General features: G+C 46.1%; 1 protein-coding gene across 2 annotated transcripts in view; it reads left to right on the forward strand.

Moving 5' to 3' along the window:
* Positions 1 to 15,651: 15,651 nt before the first annotated feature.
* Positions 15,652 to 20,034, forward strand: part of LOC146075869 (neural cell adhesion molecule 2-like) — an 85,682-nt gene continuing 81,299 nt past the window's right edge. For both annotated transcript variants that reach the window (XM_083185538.1, XM_083185537.1), the window contains exon 1: positions 15,652 to 15,798. In XM_083185538.1, the coding sequence (XP_083041664.1) occupies positions 15,756 to 15,798 (43 nt within the window). In that variant the 5' untranslated portion in view covers positions 15,652 to 15,755. The remainder of the gene's footprint in view (positions 15,799 to 20,034) is intronic.

The following is a 20,034-nucleotide window of genomic DNA, read 5'->3' on the forward strand; positions in this document are numbered from 1 at the left end:
CCCCTTTAGAAAAACACCAGCATCCCGCATGACATTATGGTGTGGTACATAAAGTGTAAGGGGTATTACGGTGTGACATAATATGTAAGGGCCATTACAGTGGTAAGGGCCATTACATGATGTATAAAGAGCATACTATAATAAGGAAACATTTAAGGGACACGAATCAGGAATGAAAATAAAGTGCTATGGGTATTTTGATGTCGGGGGCCCCAAACTGGTGGGGGCTGCCGAAATTGAAATCTAAATTACAGTGTAACGCCATGTACACACGGTGCGATTTGGCCAATCATTGTTTACTAGATAGTCAAAATCATCCTAGAAGGTTAGCCAAACTCGCAGCATGTGTACACTTCGGGTGGTAGCGACGTGTGGCCCCACAGCATAGCTCTAACTTGGCGATATAGACGGAACAGGAAAATACAGACACAGTCAATATCACTCAATGCACTAAGCTGTCTAACGTGTGGGCTACATGCAAAATCAGCCAGTATTCACCCTGCTCAGAAACAATGTAAATATATAGTATTTGCATTCCTTGCAATTCAACACGGTTTGTTCCAGACACAAAGTTGTCTTATCCCTCCATAGATAGACAATAATACAACAACATCTGTTCTATTTATCCCAAGTGAGTGAATATATCACATAGACGCTCACTGACCTTGCATACAGAATAGCATCAGAAGAAGCTTGGTGCCGTCCATGTTTGGGTGAATGATCCTACATACAGATGCTGTCGGTTCTAAGTGGTAAGAAAACCAATAGGAATCTTCTGTATTTCCTGAACATCAGCAGCTGTGGTCTGAGGCTTTTCCAAATAGTTCCTCCTTTTAGGTTGCAAATATGCAAATACATGGACATATTTCACAGCAGTTTCTGGGTGGGGTGCACTAAAGCAAAAATGCAGTTAAACCCCTGTTTTTGGGGTTTCTACCGCATTTTTGGATGCACTAAAACCTGAATGCCGGGGTACCACTGCTGGGGGTATCACCTGCACCATCACGGTTCCCTTCCAGCATGCCTTGCAGCCGGCGCCGTCACTCTGCACAGGGACTCCTGGGTCTCCGGCCCAGGGATGGCGCCGCATCGCAAAGCACAGCTCCTATTACAAGAGCTGTCTTTTGCATTAATAATCACATATGTCCTTTTGTTATTAGCTTTTTAACATATAAAAAAGGAATACAGTTGATGACAATGAGCTTCATTATCTGGGTAGCACTGACATAGATGTCTATTGTACTAAAATCGAGTGTATTTATTAGGTCAACCCCCCCGACTCGGTCACATCACCCTCTACCCCCCGGACTCAGTGGTTGCGGCAGCATCACCCCCTCCCCTGGACTCATCACCTTCTCCCCCCGGACTCAGTGGCCGCATAAGCCCCCCCCCCAGATTTGCCAGTGGGCGCATCATCCCCCCCCCCCCATGGTGAGCGGTGGGGCAACCCCCGCCTAGGATGCTGCAGTGCCTCGCACTTGCCCTAAAACACCTAAATGGAGTGGGCCAAGAGAGAGCTCCTGACACTGCTAGGCCATGCCCCCACTGCTGTAGATTTCCATTCAGGACAGCAGCACTTGGAAGGAAGAGGAGACAGGGAGACACAGAGCTGACACTGCTGCCAATCAATGTTTAGTGGGCCCATTAGTGCACCCCCGGAGCCAGAGCCCGAGTCCCATGAACCCCTAGCTCCCCACTAGTTACGGCCCTACAGAAAAGTTTGACACATGAAAAATAGATTTCACAATTCGGATTCTGAGAAAAACATTCTTCCCATCCACGTGTTTCTCTAAGCTTACTCTGAAGTTTACTAAAAAAGATCCCTATACGGTGTACAGGCAGCAGGTGTTCCGGTGCCCATCCACCGTGACCCACTGTCATCCAACAGCGCTCACTACCTTACTATGCCCATCTTGCATGATGTCACATGACTCTCAGCGGCCAATTCAGGAACACCAATTGTGGCATCAATTCACTCCAGCCTATCAGATTGTCCTTGATACTATAAGTATGCTGGGTACAAGGATTCCAACTCACCAGAGTAATGGTGTCTCCAGCAGAGCTGTATCCTTGGATTTGCTACTCCGATATCCTGTACTGCAGACCAGTGCTTTACTATTCTCCTGCACAGCCCTTAGCATATCCCAGATTTACTCTCCATCAGTTCCGGATGATCTCCAGAGCATCCTTCGCTTCTCAGCTATTGCCAGCAGTCATCTCCAACTCACCATTGACCTTCACTGCTTACTTATTGGCTATACCACTCATCACCCAAGTACTGGGTATGGGGATATTGGGTCGACCAACATTAGGTTGACATAAATTGGGTCAACCAATGAAGGTCAATAATGGTTAGGTTGACAGTCAAAAAGGTCGACATTGGTTTTCACATTTTTTGTCTCGAATGTCAACATGGACACTGTCAAAGTGTACCACATCCGCTTGCCATACTTCGGGCACAGTGCCTCACCCTATTGTATTGTATTTATGGTAGGGCATGACATACCGCCTGTCGGCACATATCGGCTCAAAATAAAAGTGGAAAACCCCATGTTGAACTTTTGACTGTCGACCTTGCCATTGTTGACCTAATGCTTGTCTACCTTCCATCCATGTTGACCTTACCCATGTTGTCCTATTTCAGGTGTTGACCTAAGCCCTGTTGATTTTCAGTGGTCGACCCACTGCATGTTGATCTTTGCTGTGTCGACCTAACGACTGTATACCCCAATTATTACCCAGTTCTACCAGTCACCAGATAGAGCATCATCGATATCAGCCACCATCGGTGTCACAACATCGATACACCGTCATCATCGGTGAACTCCTATTGTGCCTGTGTTAGTGGCATCTCCAACGAGCTTTAATCTCCTTACAGACAACACAAAGAAGGATCCCGATCCAGCCCAAAACGATCTTTTGTCAGACCCTCATCTCCCTCTTTTTATAAAATGAGTGGCGATAATACTCATCTACTGTTATTCGGAGGTGCTCCCTACTACTTAAGTACAGACCTAAACCACCCAACAAGAAAAGTAATGATCTTAACCCTTTCAGGTCCAACGTCTAGTCAGGCTCAACAGCCCTAGCGCTAGTAGCAGTTCCAGTGGTGAGCCACTTTACAATAAGAACATTAACATCGTTCAACATTCAATGTACAGTAGACCATTTTTTAATTAAAAACAAAAATGACAACTGAGATAAACATTTAAACCAGACTGAAAATAAAAAAAATTGGACTGTAAAGGGTTAAGGATGCACAAAGGATCAGACTATTATTAAAATATAACTTTTATTTGATAATATTATAAAAACCAAAATAATGTCCAGGTGAAATATTAAAATATAGATTGTGATTAAAGAAGACATCAAATGTGTATAGGGCCACTGCCTATATATAGCTTACGTAGGTGGAGTAAGGGTAATTAGCTGCTATATACTCACTATTACTTTTTATTTAAATCCCCAAATATATCAAGGTTTTTTTTTTTTTTTTTTACAATATTTATGTTCAAAGGGATTCCAGAAGCATCATCCAAGGAGAGATTTTTGCAGCAATTTTAAAAAAGTAACTTTGTATTTGTGTTACACAGTGTTCCCTTCCAGGTACTCAATGTAGCAATGTAACAGATGATTGCTATATTCTCTCATCTTGTTGCTGCCTATGGGAAGAAATATGTTCCTAAATATGCTCCTACCAGTTCAATAACTAGAAACTACTAGATAAGCCCGCTCGAAGCAAAAGCTTCGAAAGCTAGTCTGCTACCTTGTAATTGCCTTTGTGTATAAGATGCTCAGTGTTTCAATAAACACGGTATGCGACACAGGACTTATTATGTAGAAAGTTTGCTTTTGTAATATCTGTCTCTAATACAGTATGTGTCATCACTCCTCAGTAATGTGTTTCTTCTTCTGTGAAACTATGTACTGTATAGTTGACATCACTGAACCACAACATATTTTGTCAGTATCACATGAATGTCAGTCTTTACACAATCCCAGCAGTGAAGATGTTACTTCCACCCACGGGATATGAAAATGCATATAACCAGAAGCCGATAGTGTGGCATTATCAGTGCCGGATTAAGCCTTCGGGGCACTTTAGACAGGGGGGCCCCCTCGCACATGTCATTACTGGCCACACAGGAGAATATTACACTGTCAAATCAGAGTAAAGGCAGTATAAACTTGGTCAATGGATAACTGCAAGGGGGGGGGGGGGGGATTAATATTTTATATATTTACTCTGTAGGACTGTAGGAGACCTCACAGGCTCAGTGCTGACTCTGATTAAAAACCCTCCCATGGTGAGGCTGCTACTGTCCTCCATGGTCCTGAGAAGCATGTAATGAGCTTCACCAATCAGAGCTCAGCACAAACCTCCCAGCCTCTGCCCTCTTGTGCAAAGTGCCATGGGACTTAGTCAACTCCCAGTAATGCACTGCACACTTGTGCAGTCAGTGTACCTTGGCTCCCTTGCTCAGCACCATTAATCATTATCACACTGGCAGATAGGTGAAGCTGCAGCACTACCCCACACCCATGCACAAAACGATTAGATAAAAAATACATGCTGACCACAGGGGTCCCCTAGCTAGAGGGGGGCCCAGGGGTACTGACCCCCTTTGCCTCCCCTTAATCCAGCCCTGGGCATTGTTACTGTACTTCAGGAATAACCAAGAGGTAAATTTAATTTGGTCCAAGTCAGAGGCAGAACTATCATTGGTACAGCAGGCGCATTGCACCAGGGAACCTGAGAACTAATGGGCCCATTGCTGCCCAGACCAGCAATAACTTCTTGGGATGCGGTAGAGGATTTTTGCACTTGGGCCCGACACTCACAAGTTCCACCACTGGTCTGAGTTGCTGCCTTCTATTACCTTGATGTGCCATGCAGAGCTTAAACTAAACATTTTGGTGCCCTAACAAATATAGCATCCGTTAGTTACATTACCCAGCACAGTAGTATTCATTATTCAGATTGCACACCCAGCCGTGCTTGTTACTTACATTATAGAGCACAGTAGTGTCCGGAATTCAAATCATACCATCCAGTAGTACCCTTATTCACATTATGCCACAAAGTAGAACCCTTTATACATATTACACCAAAGTAGAGCTTCTTATACACATAGGCCCTTATTCAGATCTGATCGCAGTACAAATTTGGGGCAGATGTAACATGTATAGAGAGAGTTAGATTTGTGTGAGCTATTTTGTTTCTGTGCAGGGTAAATACTAGCTGCTTTATTTTTACACTGCAATTTAGATTTCAGTTTCAACACACCCCACCCAAATTTAACTTTCTCTGCACATGTTACACCTGCCCCACCTGCAGCGCACATGGTTTTGCCCATTTTGTGAAAAATTTGTACTGTGATCAGATCTGAATAAGGGCCATTATGACTGCCTGCCCAGCAATGCCTGGTCTAATAAATACAGTGCCCCATGCTGCACACTGCTATCCACACATACATAGGTGGACAATCGTGGTGCCTGGGGATGGTGTGCCCACAGGGCAAATGCGCTGTGGACAAAAAACTGTCTGCATCTCCCTAGTTACTACCCTCGTGTCTTGTAAATTATTGCAGCTTTAAAATATGACCAGTTTTAACCTAAATCATGGATATAGGTAATTCTCTGCCACCGAGTATACCGACTTTGGAATCCTGGCTGCCATTACTCCAACAGGGGGGCAAGCGCAAAGAAGCCCCTTGCAGGCTCGGTGGCTCGCTGTCCTCGCCACAGTTTTTATTCTCTCTCAAGGGAGAATGGCCCCTGTCAGTCAGGATCCTAACTGTCAGGCAGTCATCCGGTACCTCTGCCACCCACCTCCCTTTATTACCTGGGGCACATGGAATGCCAGCTCCACCTTAGATGCATTCCTGATTCCTCTATAGACCTTTCCATACATTCACCAAGGATCCCTGCTTGGAAATTGTTGTTTCTGGTGGGTTCACAGGTCACATCCAAGCAAAATGTGCCACCAATAGATCAAGAAAGCAGAATTTGTAGAGGAGTGTCTTAGAAATAAGCCAGAGCAAGCTGAGATAGAACCACCAACCCCCCCCCCCCCTCCTCCTGAGATAGAACCACCAACCCCCCCCCTCAAAAAAAAAAAGACGGGTTATTACAGCAAATAATATAAAAGTAATATTAAACAGGGCAAAGTATATAATGACCTTAAGCTCTCCCATCTTGGTCAACCGTATAAAACCTGGTATTGAAAATGGACGGTAGAATATTTCAGGGGTAGGCATAACATAGAATAATAGTGGATATTACACAAAACATATAGTAGCTTTTAGAACAGAAGTACAGACATCATAAACAACAACAGAATATTGAAACAAAAATGAAACCGCTCAGCCCTTGCAGATAAATAGTGTAGAACATAAATCCGGCCAAATGTCCAAGCCTTTCTTTTGTATTGGCAAGGTAATAGTCCTACCCCAAGGTACATGAGGATAAGGAAAATTGTACTTAACTCCCGAATGGAATTGGGTCATTGTCCTCAATTTAGATTACAGGGGAGATCTTCAGGAGAACATTGTCACATCCAATGGCACATCCGAACTCTGAGACACAGTGCTGATCCACTGGACATAAAACCTCTGGGGGAGATCCCATTGCATTCAGCTACAGGATAAATAGGTGGAATGGGAACAAGGAATTAATCTGCGTCAATCTCATCGACACACTGGTCATGGACAGAGGAGTGATTTTGAGTGTATATGTATGTATTAGGGGTGTATGTATTAGGGGTGTATGTATTAGTTCACATAAGCAGCAACCTTTGTGATGAGGCATTTATTGCCTGAAGAAGGCCAGAAATGGAGATCACCATAGTGGTGGAGATGTGCAAATATTGAGCCACTACAGGGACCACAATTGTAATAGTGACCCAATGCAAGTACACAGCAATAGGGAAAAGGGCAGGCTAGCATGCCGCCCACCACACCGTTTATCAAATATGTCCACAATATGTGGGTCACAAGTACATGTAGTGAGATCAAATACAGTATAGACAAGCTATAGCATCCAGGTCGCAGGTCAGACACACCTCACCACGGTAAGCAGGATGCCGACTCACGAGTCCACAAAATGGCCACGGATTATAGCCAACACCTCAGGCAAATCACAAACAGCATCAGGCAGCCACTGGAGCTCCAAGCACCAACATACATACAACCACAAGCTAGGCCGCATGAACAACCGGCCAATACATGTATCACCGGGTGCATGGAAACACTGTGAGGGTAGTGCACACGATGCTTCAGGAGAAGGGCTGCTGCTACAGTCTCTTAAAACAGCACCGTAGGTCTATAACAGGATAGGTAAACAGGATTGAAGCGGGAGAGCTGGCAGACAGACACGTCCTACACTGACCAAGCTACTCGAGACCACGCCCCTGTTTGTTTGAGTCTTTTAACTATCTGCAAGACCCTTTATCACATTGCCACCCTGTGTGAGGAACGCTTGTAAGCACCTGCTGGGCATTGCATGGCCCCACTGAGTGAGTAACCCTGGATGAATGCAGTCATAAGTCAAGGCTCCAGTGGCGTAAGTTCATCCATATAGCCCGGAGGCAAGATATAAGCTGGTGCCCCCCCCCCCCCCCCCCCCCCTCCCATATAGAGAGGGAGAGCAATGGAGAGAGAGGAGGAGAATGATAGATAGGGAATCATGGAGAAAGATTGAAACAAGTGTCATAGTGAGAGAGAGAATGTCAGGGAGGGAGGGGAAGCCAGGGAAAGTGAGGAAATGAAAGGGTAAAGCGAGAGACTGTCAGGGCTAGAAAGAGAGTGGGTCAGAGGAGAGGGTGCCTGAGTTTGAGAGGGAAAGAGAAGAGGGTGGTGAGATACAGCATCATGGATAGAGAGATGGTGGGTGAGAGCATGGGAGGAGAGAAATGGTTAAATAAAGAGGGGTGACAGAGGGTGATATATATAGAGAGGGGGTGAGGCAAAGAATGAAGGGGGTCAGGCAGAGAGAGAGGGAGTTGAGAGAGGGGTGTCAGGCAGAAAGGGTTCAGGCAGAGACAGAGGGGTGTAAGGTAGAGAGAGGGGAGTCAGGCAGAGACAGAGAGAGAAAGAGAGGGGGTTAAGGTAGAGAGAGAGGGATGAGGGGTCAGGCATATAGAGAGGGTGGTGAGCCAGAGAACAAGGGGGGTGAGAGAGGGGTCAGTTAGGTAACATGCATGTATAGCTCCCGGCCACCAGCAGCCCCCTGACCTTAGCGACACCGCTAGAGCCGCGGTGCCGGAATTTGCATGACCTCCCGTGCCTCTGCTGCCTTCAAGGCCTCATGGCCTGCACGCCGTCCCATCATGGAGCCGGGCTGCAGTCCGCTTAGGCAGTGATAGACAGCTGCCGGCGCTGCAGATCTAGTACGGCCTTCAGGGGCTGAACAACCACAGACGCTGGGCTGCTTCTGGGCACCCTCTCCCTGCAGCCGCGTTCCCCTGCTCCCGCTGCCGCCACGCACTGAAGTCGGAGACGCAGACGTGGGGCAGTGTTACACTGAGCTAGCCCCGGCGCTAGAATAAGAACTGCAGGGGGCGGCTACAGTGGCAGGGAGTGTGTGACAGCCAAGCGAGTGTCGATACCTGCTGAGGGGAGAGGGATGGACGGATGGTTAGTAGCGCTGCGGGGGATGGGGACCGGAGAAGTGCATAATGAATGAGCGGGTCCTCCGCAGCGCTACTAACCATCCGATCCGTCCATCCCTCTCCCCTCAGCAGGTATAGGCACTCGGCTGTCACACACTCCCCGCCGCTGTAGCCCCCCCCCCCCCCTCTGAAATTCTTATCTAGTGCCGGGGCTAGCTCAGTGTAAAGGCCCCCATACACTAGCCGATTTTGGTCAGATTTCAGCCAGATCAGTCGGATCTGGCCGAAATCGGACCAAAATCGGCTAGTTTTGATGTCCCCTCAGATCCGATGCGCGGTCCCGTGCGCATCGGATCTGCGTCGGGTGGTCGGACCTGCTGCACGTCCGACCACCCGACTTGGGACCTAGTGGGGCGGTGGAGGGAGCAGGGGGGGCTGGGGACGCTGCGGGGGACACGTCTGTGTCCCCCGCTGCTGGGGACAGCGTCTGTGCGGCGAGAAGGTAGAGGGAGCAGGGGGGGCTGGAGACGCTGCGGGGGACACAGGCTGCATAGAGCCGGGCAGGGGGAGCCGGCCGGGAGCTGTCAGTAATGAATAAAAAAAAAAGCCCATACAATGAATGGGCGGCCTGTGATTGGCTGAGCGCTCTCTCAGCCAGTCAGCAATTGGCTGAGAGAGCGCTCAGCAGCCAATCACAGGCTGCCCATTCATTGTATGGGCTTTTTTTTTTATTCATTACTGACAGCTCCCGGCCGGCTCCCCCTGCCCGGCTCTATGCAGCCTGTGTCCCCCGCAGCGTCTCCAGCCCCCCCTGCTCCCTCTACCTTCTCGCCGCAAAGACGCTGTCCCCAGCAGCGGGGGACACAGACGTGTCCCCCGCAGCGTCTCCAGCCCCCCCTGCTCCCTCTACCTTCTCGCCGCAAAGACGCTGTCCCCCGCAGCGTCCCCAGCAGCGGGGGACACAGATGTGTCCCCCGCAGCGTCCCCAGCCCCCCTGCTCCCACCAGCTCTCACCTCTTAGCCCCCCCCCCCCCTGCTCCCCGGGTTTTTTACATGTGATAAATCGAGACGATTTATCACATGTAAAAAATGGCACATCAAGTGCCAATCTAATCAAGCTCCCCCGGGGAGCAGCCGGGGAAGCTCAGGGGGAAGTCGGGGGCGACTTGTCCTAAGGACAAGTCGCCCTAGTGTATGGGGGCCTTAACACTGCCTGACGGCCGCGTCTCCGACTTCATCATACCTATTGAGTGGGGCACTTTTCCTCACAGGGGCTGTGGAATCTCTGGCCGGACTCCCAGGAGGCAATGGAGCCAGTGCCCCCTTAAGGCTGGCGCCCGGCGGCAGATGACTCCATTGCCTCCGGGAGTTCCGCCACTGCAAGGCTCACAAAATAGTTGGAGTGCCAGGTTATGTGGATCTAAAGAGATTGGAGATGGACAAAGGTCTCGAGATGATAGAAGTGGAGACAATCACCATGGCTGTGTTATGAGAAGGAGGGATCGCATTAGTGTCCATTTAATGAGTGTGCCTCAGGCAAGGACTAGATGCCTGTCATGTCAAATGTCATGTGAGCTAAGTATTACATTCACACAAAGATAATTCTGCAAAACGTGAGCAAATGGTATAATAACCAGAAGAGCAACCGGAGGGGGCACTACGATGTTGCTGAGCGATCATGCTGAAGCATGCCGCACAGCATGCAAGACACAGCTGACTGCCACACATGTCAGGATATGGAGGGGTGGTGCCCTCCTCAGTGGTAATGATCAGACAGGACTTGGTTCTTATAGAACACAGATAATTATAAAGTTGAGGATCTCTTCTAAGAGTAATGTGTTCACATACAGGGCGAGATGTATCAAACGGAAAATGCGGTAAAACCCTGGATTTACAGTATTTTCCAATGTATCAAAAACGATACCGCATTGAAGGGTATCGCCACCTTTGGGTGGCGATACCCTATAGAAGCCTATGGGCTGCTTTTCTCCGCCCGCCGCCTCCGACGCAAAACTGCCGCCTCGCCGTCCCCCCCTCTGGCTTACCTTCCTGAAGGGTCCTCCTGGACCCAGGAAGATAAACCCCTCCTCCCCCTAGTGAAGCAGCCGGACATCCTTCTGGCTGCAGGGGGGAGGAGGAGGTGCCGGGGACAGCCTGCTTAGCTTCCCCGGCGTGAGGGGAGCAGGAGGCGGCAGGAAGGTGATGGAGACCCCCCGCACACTAGAGTACAGGTATCGCGGGGGGGGGGTTCCATCACCGCATCGTGATGCCAGCCGCATATGATAATACATATGCGCTGGCATCGCGGCGGACAGCCGGCGAAGGGCGGCAATGTATTTTATTACATCCCGCCCACAGTGAAATACTTACATCAGACTTATGTTGACACAGAGAAGGTTGGTCAGTCGCACAGGACCCTCATTAATGCTTGAGGAAAATGTAGTGGGCCCCCCAGAATGTCTGTATACTAGGTAATTTCCTAGAGATAAATTCTGTGGGAGGTGTGCTACCACTGGACACAGTATGGGATATAGGAAGAAAAAAAGGAAAAAGGTGTGTCTCGGTGTGGTGCACCTTTAATGACTCTTACACATAAAAATTATCTTTTATTATTGTAGTATAAAACTAGCGAAATATAAAAACACACAAGACAAAAACAACATAAATGTGGTGTGTTTAAAAAACGGCGGCTCACTCCCTCAGCTCAATGAGAAAAATTGTAATGCACTGTTGACAGGTGATTCCCGTCGACACCTGTTTATATTACATCAAATGGATTAATATCTTATATATTGGTGTCCGATTCGGGTTCCAGTCTAGGGGTGCGAATCGACTGCGTGAGAAACCCTCACGTGTGGTAGGCTTAATATGACCTATTATTAGCTCAAATGAGTTATAACCATAGTATCGTTCTCTATATCTTATATTTATGGTAGATATGTCATGTCGACCTGTGTAGATGGTTCCGTGTAAGAGTTCTTTTAGCACATATACATTCTTATAGACCAAGGCCAATTTGAATAGGCGATATTTCACAGGTCAGCTCAATTATCTGAAGAAGCTACACTGCGAAGCGCGTGCCGGCTAGCGGTGCTCAGGCAGTTGTGTGCTGTTTTTGTTATTTTCTTTGTAAATTGCATTTTGATTTGTGTATTACAGTGTGTTGCCTTGTAAGCCCTTGTGAGGGCTACAACTCACACCTGTGCTGCAGTGAGATACACCCCACCTTGGGAGTTCTAACTCTCTCTGACCCCTCTCCATTTGAGAGCCACTAGTGGTGACTGTGTTTCCCCTGGTCTATGGACAGGGACACAGTTCACCTCTCAAGCTTTACCCATAGCTAACTTACCCTCCCCTTACATCTAGGGGTTCTCTGGGGTTGAGGTCTCTCTGTCATTGTTACAGATGTGACACCCCATTTGAGACTCCAGGGTAAGAGATGTTTGGTACCTGTGCCAGGTGACCTATACAGCATTTGGGTCCTATGAGGCACGAGAGTGAGTTATTAGTGGTGAGGTTGTTTCCCCCTGTTTATAGGGGCACATTCCGCCTCAGAACCCTCACTCGCGTCTGCCACAGGCGACACTATCAGGCACCCTGGGGAAGAGTTCTCTCTGCTATTTATGACAGACAGGACACCCCAGTAGCTGATCTTTGCCACATACAGCTTTGTGGCCTTTGTGCTATAAGATACAGATAGCACCAGTCAATTTACTGTCAGAGACGGTACACATGTGTGTACATTAATTTATGCCATAAGAGTGGAGTCATTAGAGGTCAGGTGACCCAGCTCCCCTGGCAGCCCAATACTACTGTTCGCTGTGGACATCGTAGACCCACGGCTCGAACTGAGGCATCTACACACCGTGAATCACTACACGTTACTCATTACAAGTGTACAGCCACACCTGCCTGTCACCTTTGTTTTAATAAAAGTGTGTTATCCCACCCCTGTACGTTATATATGTCTTTTAACTAATTTTCGCAGCCTTTTAAAGGTATAATAATAAAAGTTAATTTTTATTGTATGATTTACTCTGTGGTGCACCCACACAAGGACACTCTTCTTTCTTCTTTTTCTATGCTCTCAAACATAGTGTCCAGAGGTAGCACACCCCTGCCTATATATGTTCAACCTTACATACATTATTTCAGGGGTCCTAACATATTTAGTCTTGTGCGACTGACCAAAACCTCCTGTTTCTCTCCAATTATCTTATCACCTGTCACAGGTCGTCACACTGAGTTATGCTACAGCAGTGTGTTTTCACTACAAATTCTAGGTGTAGTAGTATGATGTTGCCTAAGTGCGGCCACACTCGATTGGGGGTGGGAATGCGCTTAGAACACACACAGTGCTTTTAAATGGGTTATGCTATGTAGCAATATCCTATGTAGCAGTGTTTTGTTTTACCATAAATTATCTTTAGGGTGAGTAGACCCTGTTAATAATAGGTTATATTTGATAACAGTGTCATATAGTACACTAATTGGTTACACAAATAAGTCTATGTTATACTTTAATAGTAAGTCTGGGAAGCCATATACTAAGTATTAGTTTAAAGTAACAGCCTGTGTGTCGACCATAATGTCAACACATGTGTGCTGGGTTTTCGCTTAACCAGTTTCTGCAGATACAGTACAGGGCATATGACCAACACTATCCGCGTAGATCAGCGCTGGTTAGTATGTTTCTATCTCAGAACTTGTAAACAGTAACAGTTTCTATTAATAGGGCTGTATCGGCTGTATAGAATAGCTAGAATTGCTATATGTTACTATATAGGCAGAAGCCAAGCAGTCCTATCATATAATGGCCACTCCCTAGTGTGCACAGGTTATTATAGACCTGTAACAGCAGACAGAGTCATTGAGTATGTACTCTGTCTATACATGGTCCAGCGTGAAACATTCAAACGTGGTATGCCCAGGCTATGTAGGACCAATAGTGATGGGTAGTCTCACAGTATAATAGCGCACCCCCCTGGTTATGATACCTGTTGGAAAAGATACAGATCAAAATACATTTCTAAGCTGAGAAAGAGTGAGCGTCACCGCTAGCCGGCGTACGCTTCGCTATTAGCTTTTTCAAGGCCAACCTGACTGGCCGCATCTAGGCTGCTTAAGTACCTCCCCGTCCTGGGCGGACACCAATATATAAGATATTAATCCATTTGATGTAATATAAACATGTGTCGACGGGAATCACCTGTCAACAGTGCATTACAATTTTTCTCATTGAGCTGAGGGAGTGAGCCGCCTTTTTTTAAACACACCACATTTATGTTGTTTTTGTCTTGTGTGTTTTTATATTTCGCTAGTTTTTACTACAATAATAAAAGTTAATTTTTATGTGTAAGAGTCATCAAAGGTGCACCACACCGAGACACACCTTTTTCCTTTTTTTCTTCTTAAATTAGACTTAGATACCTGTATGTGTCCTCTTACATCTAGCGTCCATATGCCATGTAACGCACCTTGTAACTTATTTATTTATTTACAGTGTCTTATATAGCGCAGCAGATTCTGTTGCGCTTTACAATTGTAGACAGTGATAAAACAAACTGGGTAACAACAGACAGACTTGGAGGTAGGAGGGACCTGCTGCATAGGGATATAGGAGGGAAACACAAGGACAGGCACCAGTAACAGCATAGCAGTCCCACCAAGTTACAAGTCCAGAAGGGAAGCTATATAATACATAAGTGCCTCAGAGGGTTATGCATATGGAACTTAAATATGATAGGCTTGCCTGAAGAGGTGGGTTTTCAGGGAACGCTTGAAAGTTTGGAGGCTAGTGGAGAGTCTTATTGTGCGTGGAAGGGTATTCCATAGGGTGGGAGCAGCACGATGAAAGTCCTGTAATATTGAATGGGAGCTAGTGATCCGTGCAGAAGAGAGACGCAGATCTTGTGTAGAGCGGAGTGGTCGTGATGGGATATATTTTGTGATAAGTGAAGAGATATAGGTTGGTGTGGTTTGGTTAATAGCTTTTATATGTCAGTAGAAGTATTTTGTATTGAATACGGTAGAATATGGGCAACCAATGGAGGGACTGGCAGAGCGGATCAGCAGACGATAAGCATCTTGCTAGGAAGATCAGCCTAGCAGCAGCATTTAGAATGGATTGTAGTGGTGAGAGTCTGTTCTTTGGAAGACCAATGAGGAGATTATTGCAATAATCAATGCGGGATATAATGAGTGCACGGATCAGTGTTTTAGCAGTGTGGCGTGTAAGATAGGGTCATATTTGGATATGTTTTTTAGATGCATGTAACATGATTTGGAGACAGACTGAATGTGGGAAACAAAGGACAGTTCAGAGTCAAGGGTGACCCCTAGGCAGCGAGCTTGTGGGGTAGAGTAGATTGTCACGTTGTCGATAATTATGGAGAAATGAGGATGGTAACTGCTCCTGGCTGGTGGAAATAGAATTAATTTGGTCTTGGAAATGTTAAGTTTGAGATAGCGAGAAGACATCCAAGATGACTTACGTTCTGTCATCATGTTAGTTTAAAGAGACCTCATTTTGACTGTATTCGTCAGTCTTCTTAGTCAACCTGTGGATCTATAGTAGGAATGAATGCAGCATGTGTGACAATCTGACAGTCAGTAATGACTACAGCTCTATGATTTGGAAAACGTGGACCGTTGGTAGATCCCGAGGACCGGTTTGGCCACCTCTGATTTACACCCTTGGTGCTAATAGCACTCCCCAGCTTCATAGTCTTGTATATGAGTGCAGCTCAGTTGGAGATACACCGAGCAAGCATATATATGAGAAACTCTAAGGGCCAGATGCTCTAAACTTCACAAAGTGATAACATGGAGAGTGATAAACAGCCAGCCAATCAGCTCCTACCTGCCATGTCACAGGCTGTGTTTGAAAAATGTCAGACAGGAGCTGATTGGCTGGCTTTTTATCACTCTCCATTTTATCACTTTTGAAGCTTAGAGAATCTGGCCCCCTGTCACATTACTCACTCCGGATTCCTTACGCAGTGTTGGTACATGTGCAACGTAGAAAAGAAGAACTGACTGGGAGAACTTCTGACCACAACCCATGATGTGCAGGAAATGATTTCTCTCTCTCATTTCATTCTAACCACTGGGTAAAGCTGTCAGTCACTTCATTTACCCAAACATGGCGGCTGCGACGCTCCTTCTGCTTTTATTCTCCATCCAAGGTGAGGAATCATTTTGTATTAGTCTATGGCTGTTGTATATGGAACGTCCTCCATCGTCTGAGGGGTGAGAGGACAATGTAGTGTGTCCTTATTCTTCTGTTATCAGCTGAGCCTAAGGATCAATGGTCGAATGGTGAGAGAGGCCACTGCTATATTTATTATTGTATCCTAAAATGTATCAAGTCATTTCTCTTTATTCTGATACCTTGCAGTACTATTTAAAGGCAGATTTATCAAAGGGTTAAAAGCTTTAATTATTTTTTATTTTTTTACATTTTGTCCAGCATTTCATATGGTATAACGTGGCTATCACCCGTGGCAACCCCACTCTGCATTAAGAAGTGTTACCAAGCTTTGTAGCAATACTAGTAAGACCAATGCTTTTCTACCAAATTTGTTTTTTGTCTCCAAGTGTTGGGGCACGGAGCCTAGCTCCTCCCCCGACACCTGTGATGTCCTGCTCTCAGGCTCTGATTGGCCTGCAGCTCTTTGACCACTAATGGTGTGGTGGCCATCGGTGGGTTCCCTTACAGATGCTTTTACACCACAGAGGTTATTCATGGGTATGGGTAAAAACCGGACCAGGACAAAACCCCCAGACCACCGGACCGGACATCAAACTCTGCTTTTTGGAGCTTGTAGCATCCGGTGTGTGTGTGTGTGTGTGGGGGGGGGGGGGGGTGGCTGTCTGTGGCACCTGTAACCAGGTAGAGGAGGGGTAGAATATAGTCTCCCTGTATGGTCCGGGCATGTAGCAAAAAACGGAAGGTCTGGCTATCACAGGGACCCCCCGGACCGGACACTACAAGCTCCGAACTGCAGATTTTGATGTCCTGTCCGGTGGTCCAGAGTCTGGTCCGGTTTTTACATAGTCCCGTTATTCATCAATGGTTCCATAGATGGTGACCATGGTAGATAACACATAGATAGCCAATCGGATGGAGATGTTTTATATACAGAGCAAGGCAAAAAAAATCATCCCAGAATTTAAAGGTTAACATAAAGGCAAGGTAACGGCTATTCATAATGCTAATACATAATCTAAAAATGAATGAAATATATTTTATTTTTTATTGGTTTTGAAGATTATATTGTCATTTCCTGGCATCTAGCAGGCTTCAGTTCATTAATGGTTCTTGGTGGATATATACCGTAGTGGACTACGTTGATGTTTTCCTCTCTGGGAGGTGGCAATGGGGACAGAGTTGGGCTAATCACTGCATTAAGCCCTGCCCCTATACAGGGAAATGCAGCAATTGGGCCAAAGTTGCATAAAGGCTGTGCTAAAATGACACGATTGGCATGTAATCCCATCATTAGGGCCCGCCTCTCTGCTGGACTGCTTGTAGGCTCCCCATTCTGCCCACTTCTCTAGGAATGTGGGAGGGTTGTCTACTCTTCTGGGGGTGCGGTGAAATCCCCCAAAAATTGTAAGTCGCCTTCAGGAGAGTAGGTAAGTATGCTGTAGACTTCCGCTGCCAAGTGGCCCCATTTCCTGTGTAGCGGCCTCTCATGTTTGTTTATGGTAGCCAGACAACGAAAGTGAACTTTGTCAGGAAATTGCAGCAATAACATCGGACATGACACTGACTCAGAGGTGGAACTACTATTTGTGCAGCAGGTGCAGTGCACCAGGATCCCTGAGGACTAATTGGCCCACTGTCGCCCCTGTGACCCCCTTTCCTGTCACCTACTATTTTCCCTGTCATACTGTGCCTCCCCTCTGCCTCTCTCTGTCACCCACTGCCATGTTACATATTGCATATTGGGTTATAGCGGAGGAGGGGCCCAAATTATATTTTTGCACCTAGTCTCCCCACCCATAAATTCCGCGCTCAGTGATGCAAATCCTCAGACATACGGATGGAGCGAGCTCCATCTTTGAAGGGGCTGGCGATTCTATCGGCATCCCCCGCCAGCCGCTGCCAGGGGGAGCCCGCGCACAAGAGACGCTAGTGCACCCCATGGCAACGAAGCTCCTCACCGCCATCGACGGTCCCCATCACCGACTGACCCCCCTGTTCATCTCCCTGAAGTGGAGATGGGCAGTGTCCCGCTGCCCAGTCGCGGAGAGTGGGACGCGCGTGCACTTGAGACGCACGCGTGACCCAATTTGATGGAGTCCCTCTCCGCCGGGTCTCTCAAGCGGGAACGGTCTGGCGAGAGCTGAGCAAAGAAGAGAGGGGCTCCATCTGTACACTACAAATGTATATCATGAATGTTTCCCGCCATCTGGGCAATATCACATTCAAAACCATTTGAAAATAAACTGTTTTTTTTATATATGATAAATAATGTGCGGTTAATAATGCTTATTTTCGCTTACTGCATACATAGAAATCTTGTCTATTACACGGCTTCTTCGAATCTTTACCATTTTATTTGTACACTTAAATTTCAGCAACAAAAAGATTTTAATGTATCTTAACTTGGCTTCCATCTGATAAATTACTGAATCTATCTATCTATCTATCTATCTATCTATCTATCTATCTATCTATCTCTCTATCTACAGTATATACCCAATGATCCCACCAATTAAGGGGAATAAATTCTTGCACTCACCAGTCTTTAATAGATAGTGTCCAAAGTGAAAGTCCGGAGTTTTCATCCCAATAGTAGCAGCCTGCCGACATTTCGGTCCTAGCATGGACCTTTATCAAGGCAGTAGCAACAATCCAGTAGATACAGCAATCCAAATAAAGGAGGGGGAACTGGGTATGTAATTGGGAGTTCTGCTCCATTGCAGTACTCTGTAAATGGCTCCCCAGCGGATGCCTGGATTAAGGGTGAGAGTGCATGGCTTTGATTTTTTATATCAATTATGTATATACTGTATATAATTTTTCAGGGCTTTTTCTAAACAATTTGGCCCCCAGTGTGAACAGTAAAAATGTGGGGTGTCCTTGCTGCAATGGGCAGGGCATTTCCATGATAAACTACCTAACCACCAGCTTCTGACCCTGAACCCTCTAGACATGATTGGTCACCACAGTGAAAAAAAAATCCATTAATTGTAATTTGTCCTTCTAATAGTAATGCACCTTAAATATTATGCCACACACACCATAATGCCCCTCACACATTATGCCACACATCATAATGCCCTTACACATTAGGCCACACACCATAATAACCATTACACATTATGCCACACATCATAATGCCCCTTACACATATGCCACACATCATAATGCCACTTACACATAATGCCAAAACATCATAATGCCCCTTACACATTATGCCACAAACCGCAATGCCCCTTACACACTATAATGCCCATTACACATTATGCCACAGACCATATCCCCCATTACACATTATACCACATGCCACAATGACCTTTGCACATTATGCCACACCGTAATGCCCCTTAAACATTATACCACACACCATAATGCTCATTACACATTATGCCACACATTGGTAATCTCAATTGTACCTTCTTATAACTGGACAACCGCATGCTGGGACTTGATGAACCACAAGTCCCAGCATGCGGAACATTTTATACAAGTAATAAACCTGTCTTAGTAAATTTACCCCTGTGTGAATTTGTTTGTCAAATTTTTAACCTTATTACATCTCATCCTGTACCTTTAAATCAGGAAGCTAATCTATTACACCGGTTCTGCCAGCCCCAGAACCTGTGCAATTCATTAATTTACTGGATTAAAGTTATAATTTGATAAGCCTATTTATAGCGGCTGCAGCGTGGGAAGTGGCTGCCACTCGAATGGTGACAATTTGCATATAAAATAGGAAATGTTGTGTGCTTCTGTTATACTAAATTAAGCAACATGTGCCTAATTTTACTATAAATAAATTACCCTTAAATACAGTATAAATGGCAAATATCACTGTGACAGTGCCAAATCCAAGGGGCTATTTTACCTAGTGCTCTAGTGAAAAGGAATAAAAGAAAAAGCAAACAATAGGAAATTATTTAAAAAAGATAGAAATGGTTTATAAATGTGTACTCTCCCGTTCCCGTGTCAGCAGGTGTGTGCTTATATAATGGACAGTCTGTCACTTAGTAATGCATTATACAGTGGTGAGATGTATTGAATATGCTCACCTACAGGTATCCGACAATTGCAGGGAGAGGTTTCCCAGCCCAGCTGCTCCGTCTCTGGAATTTTTTTATTGCTTCTATGTTCTGTGCTGACAGTGAGCTCTCACGCTGTCAGTGAGACATTCATGCTGAATCTGCTGTCAGCACACCACATGCTGTAG

Source organism: Crinia signifera, chromosome 4 (genome assembly GCF_055691185.1).
Source record: "Crinia signifera chromosome 4, ASM5569118v1, whole genome shotgun sequence".
NCBI lineage: Eukaryota > Metazoa > Chordata > Amphibia > Anura > Myobatrachidae > Crinia > Crinia signifera.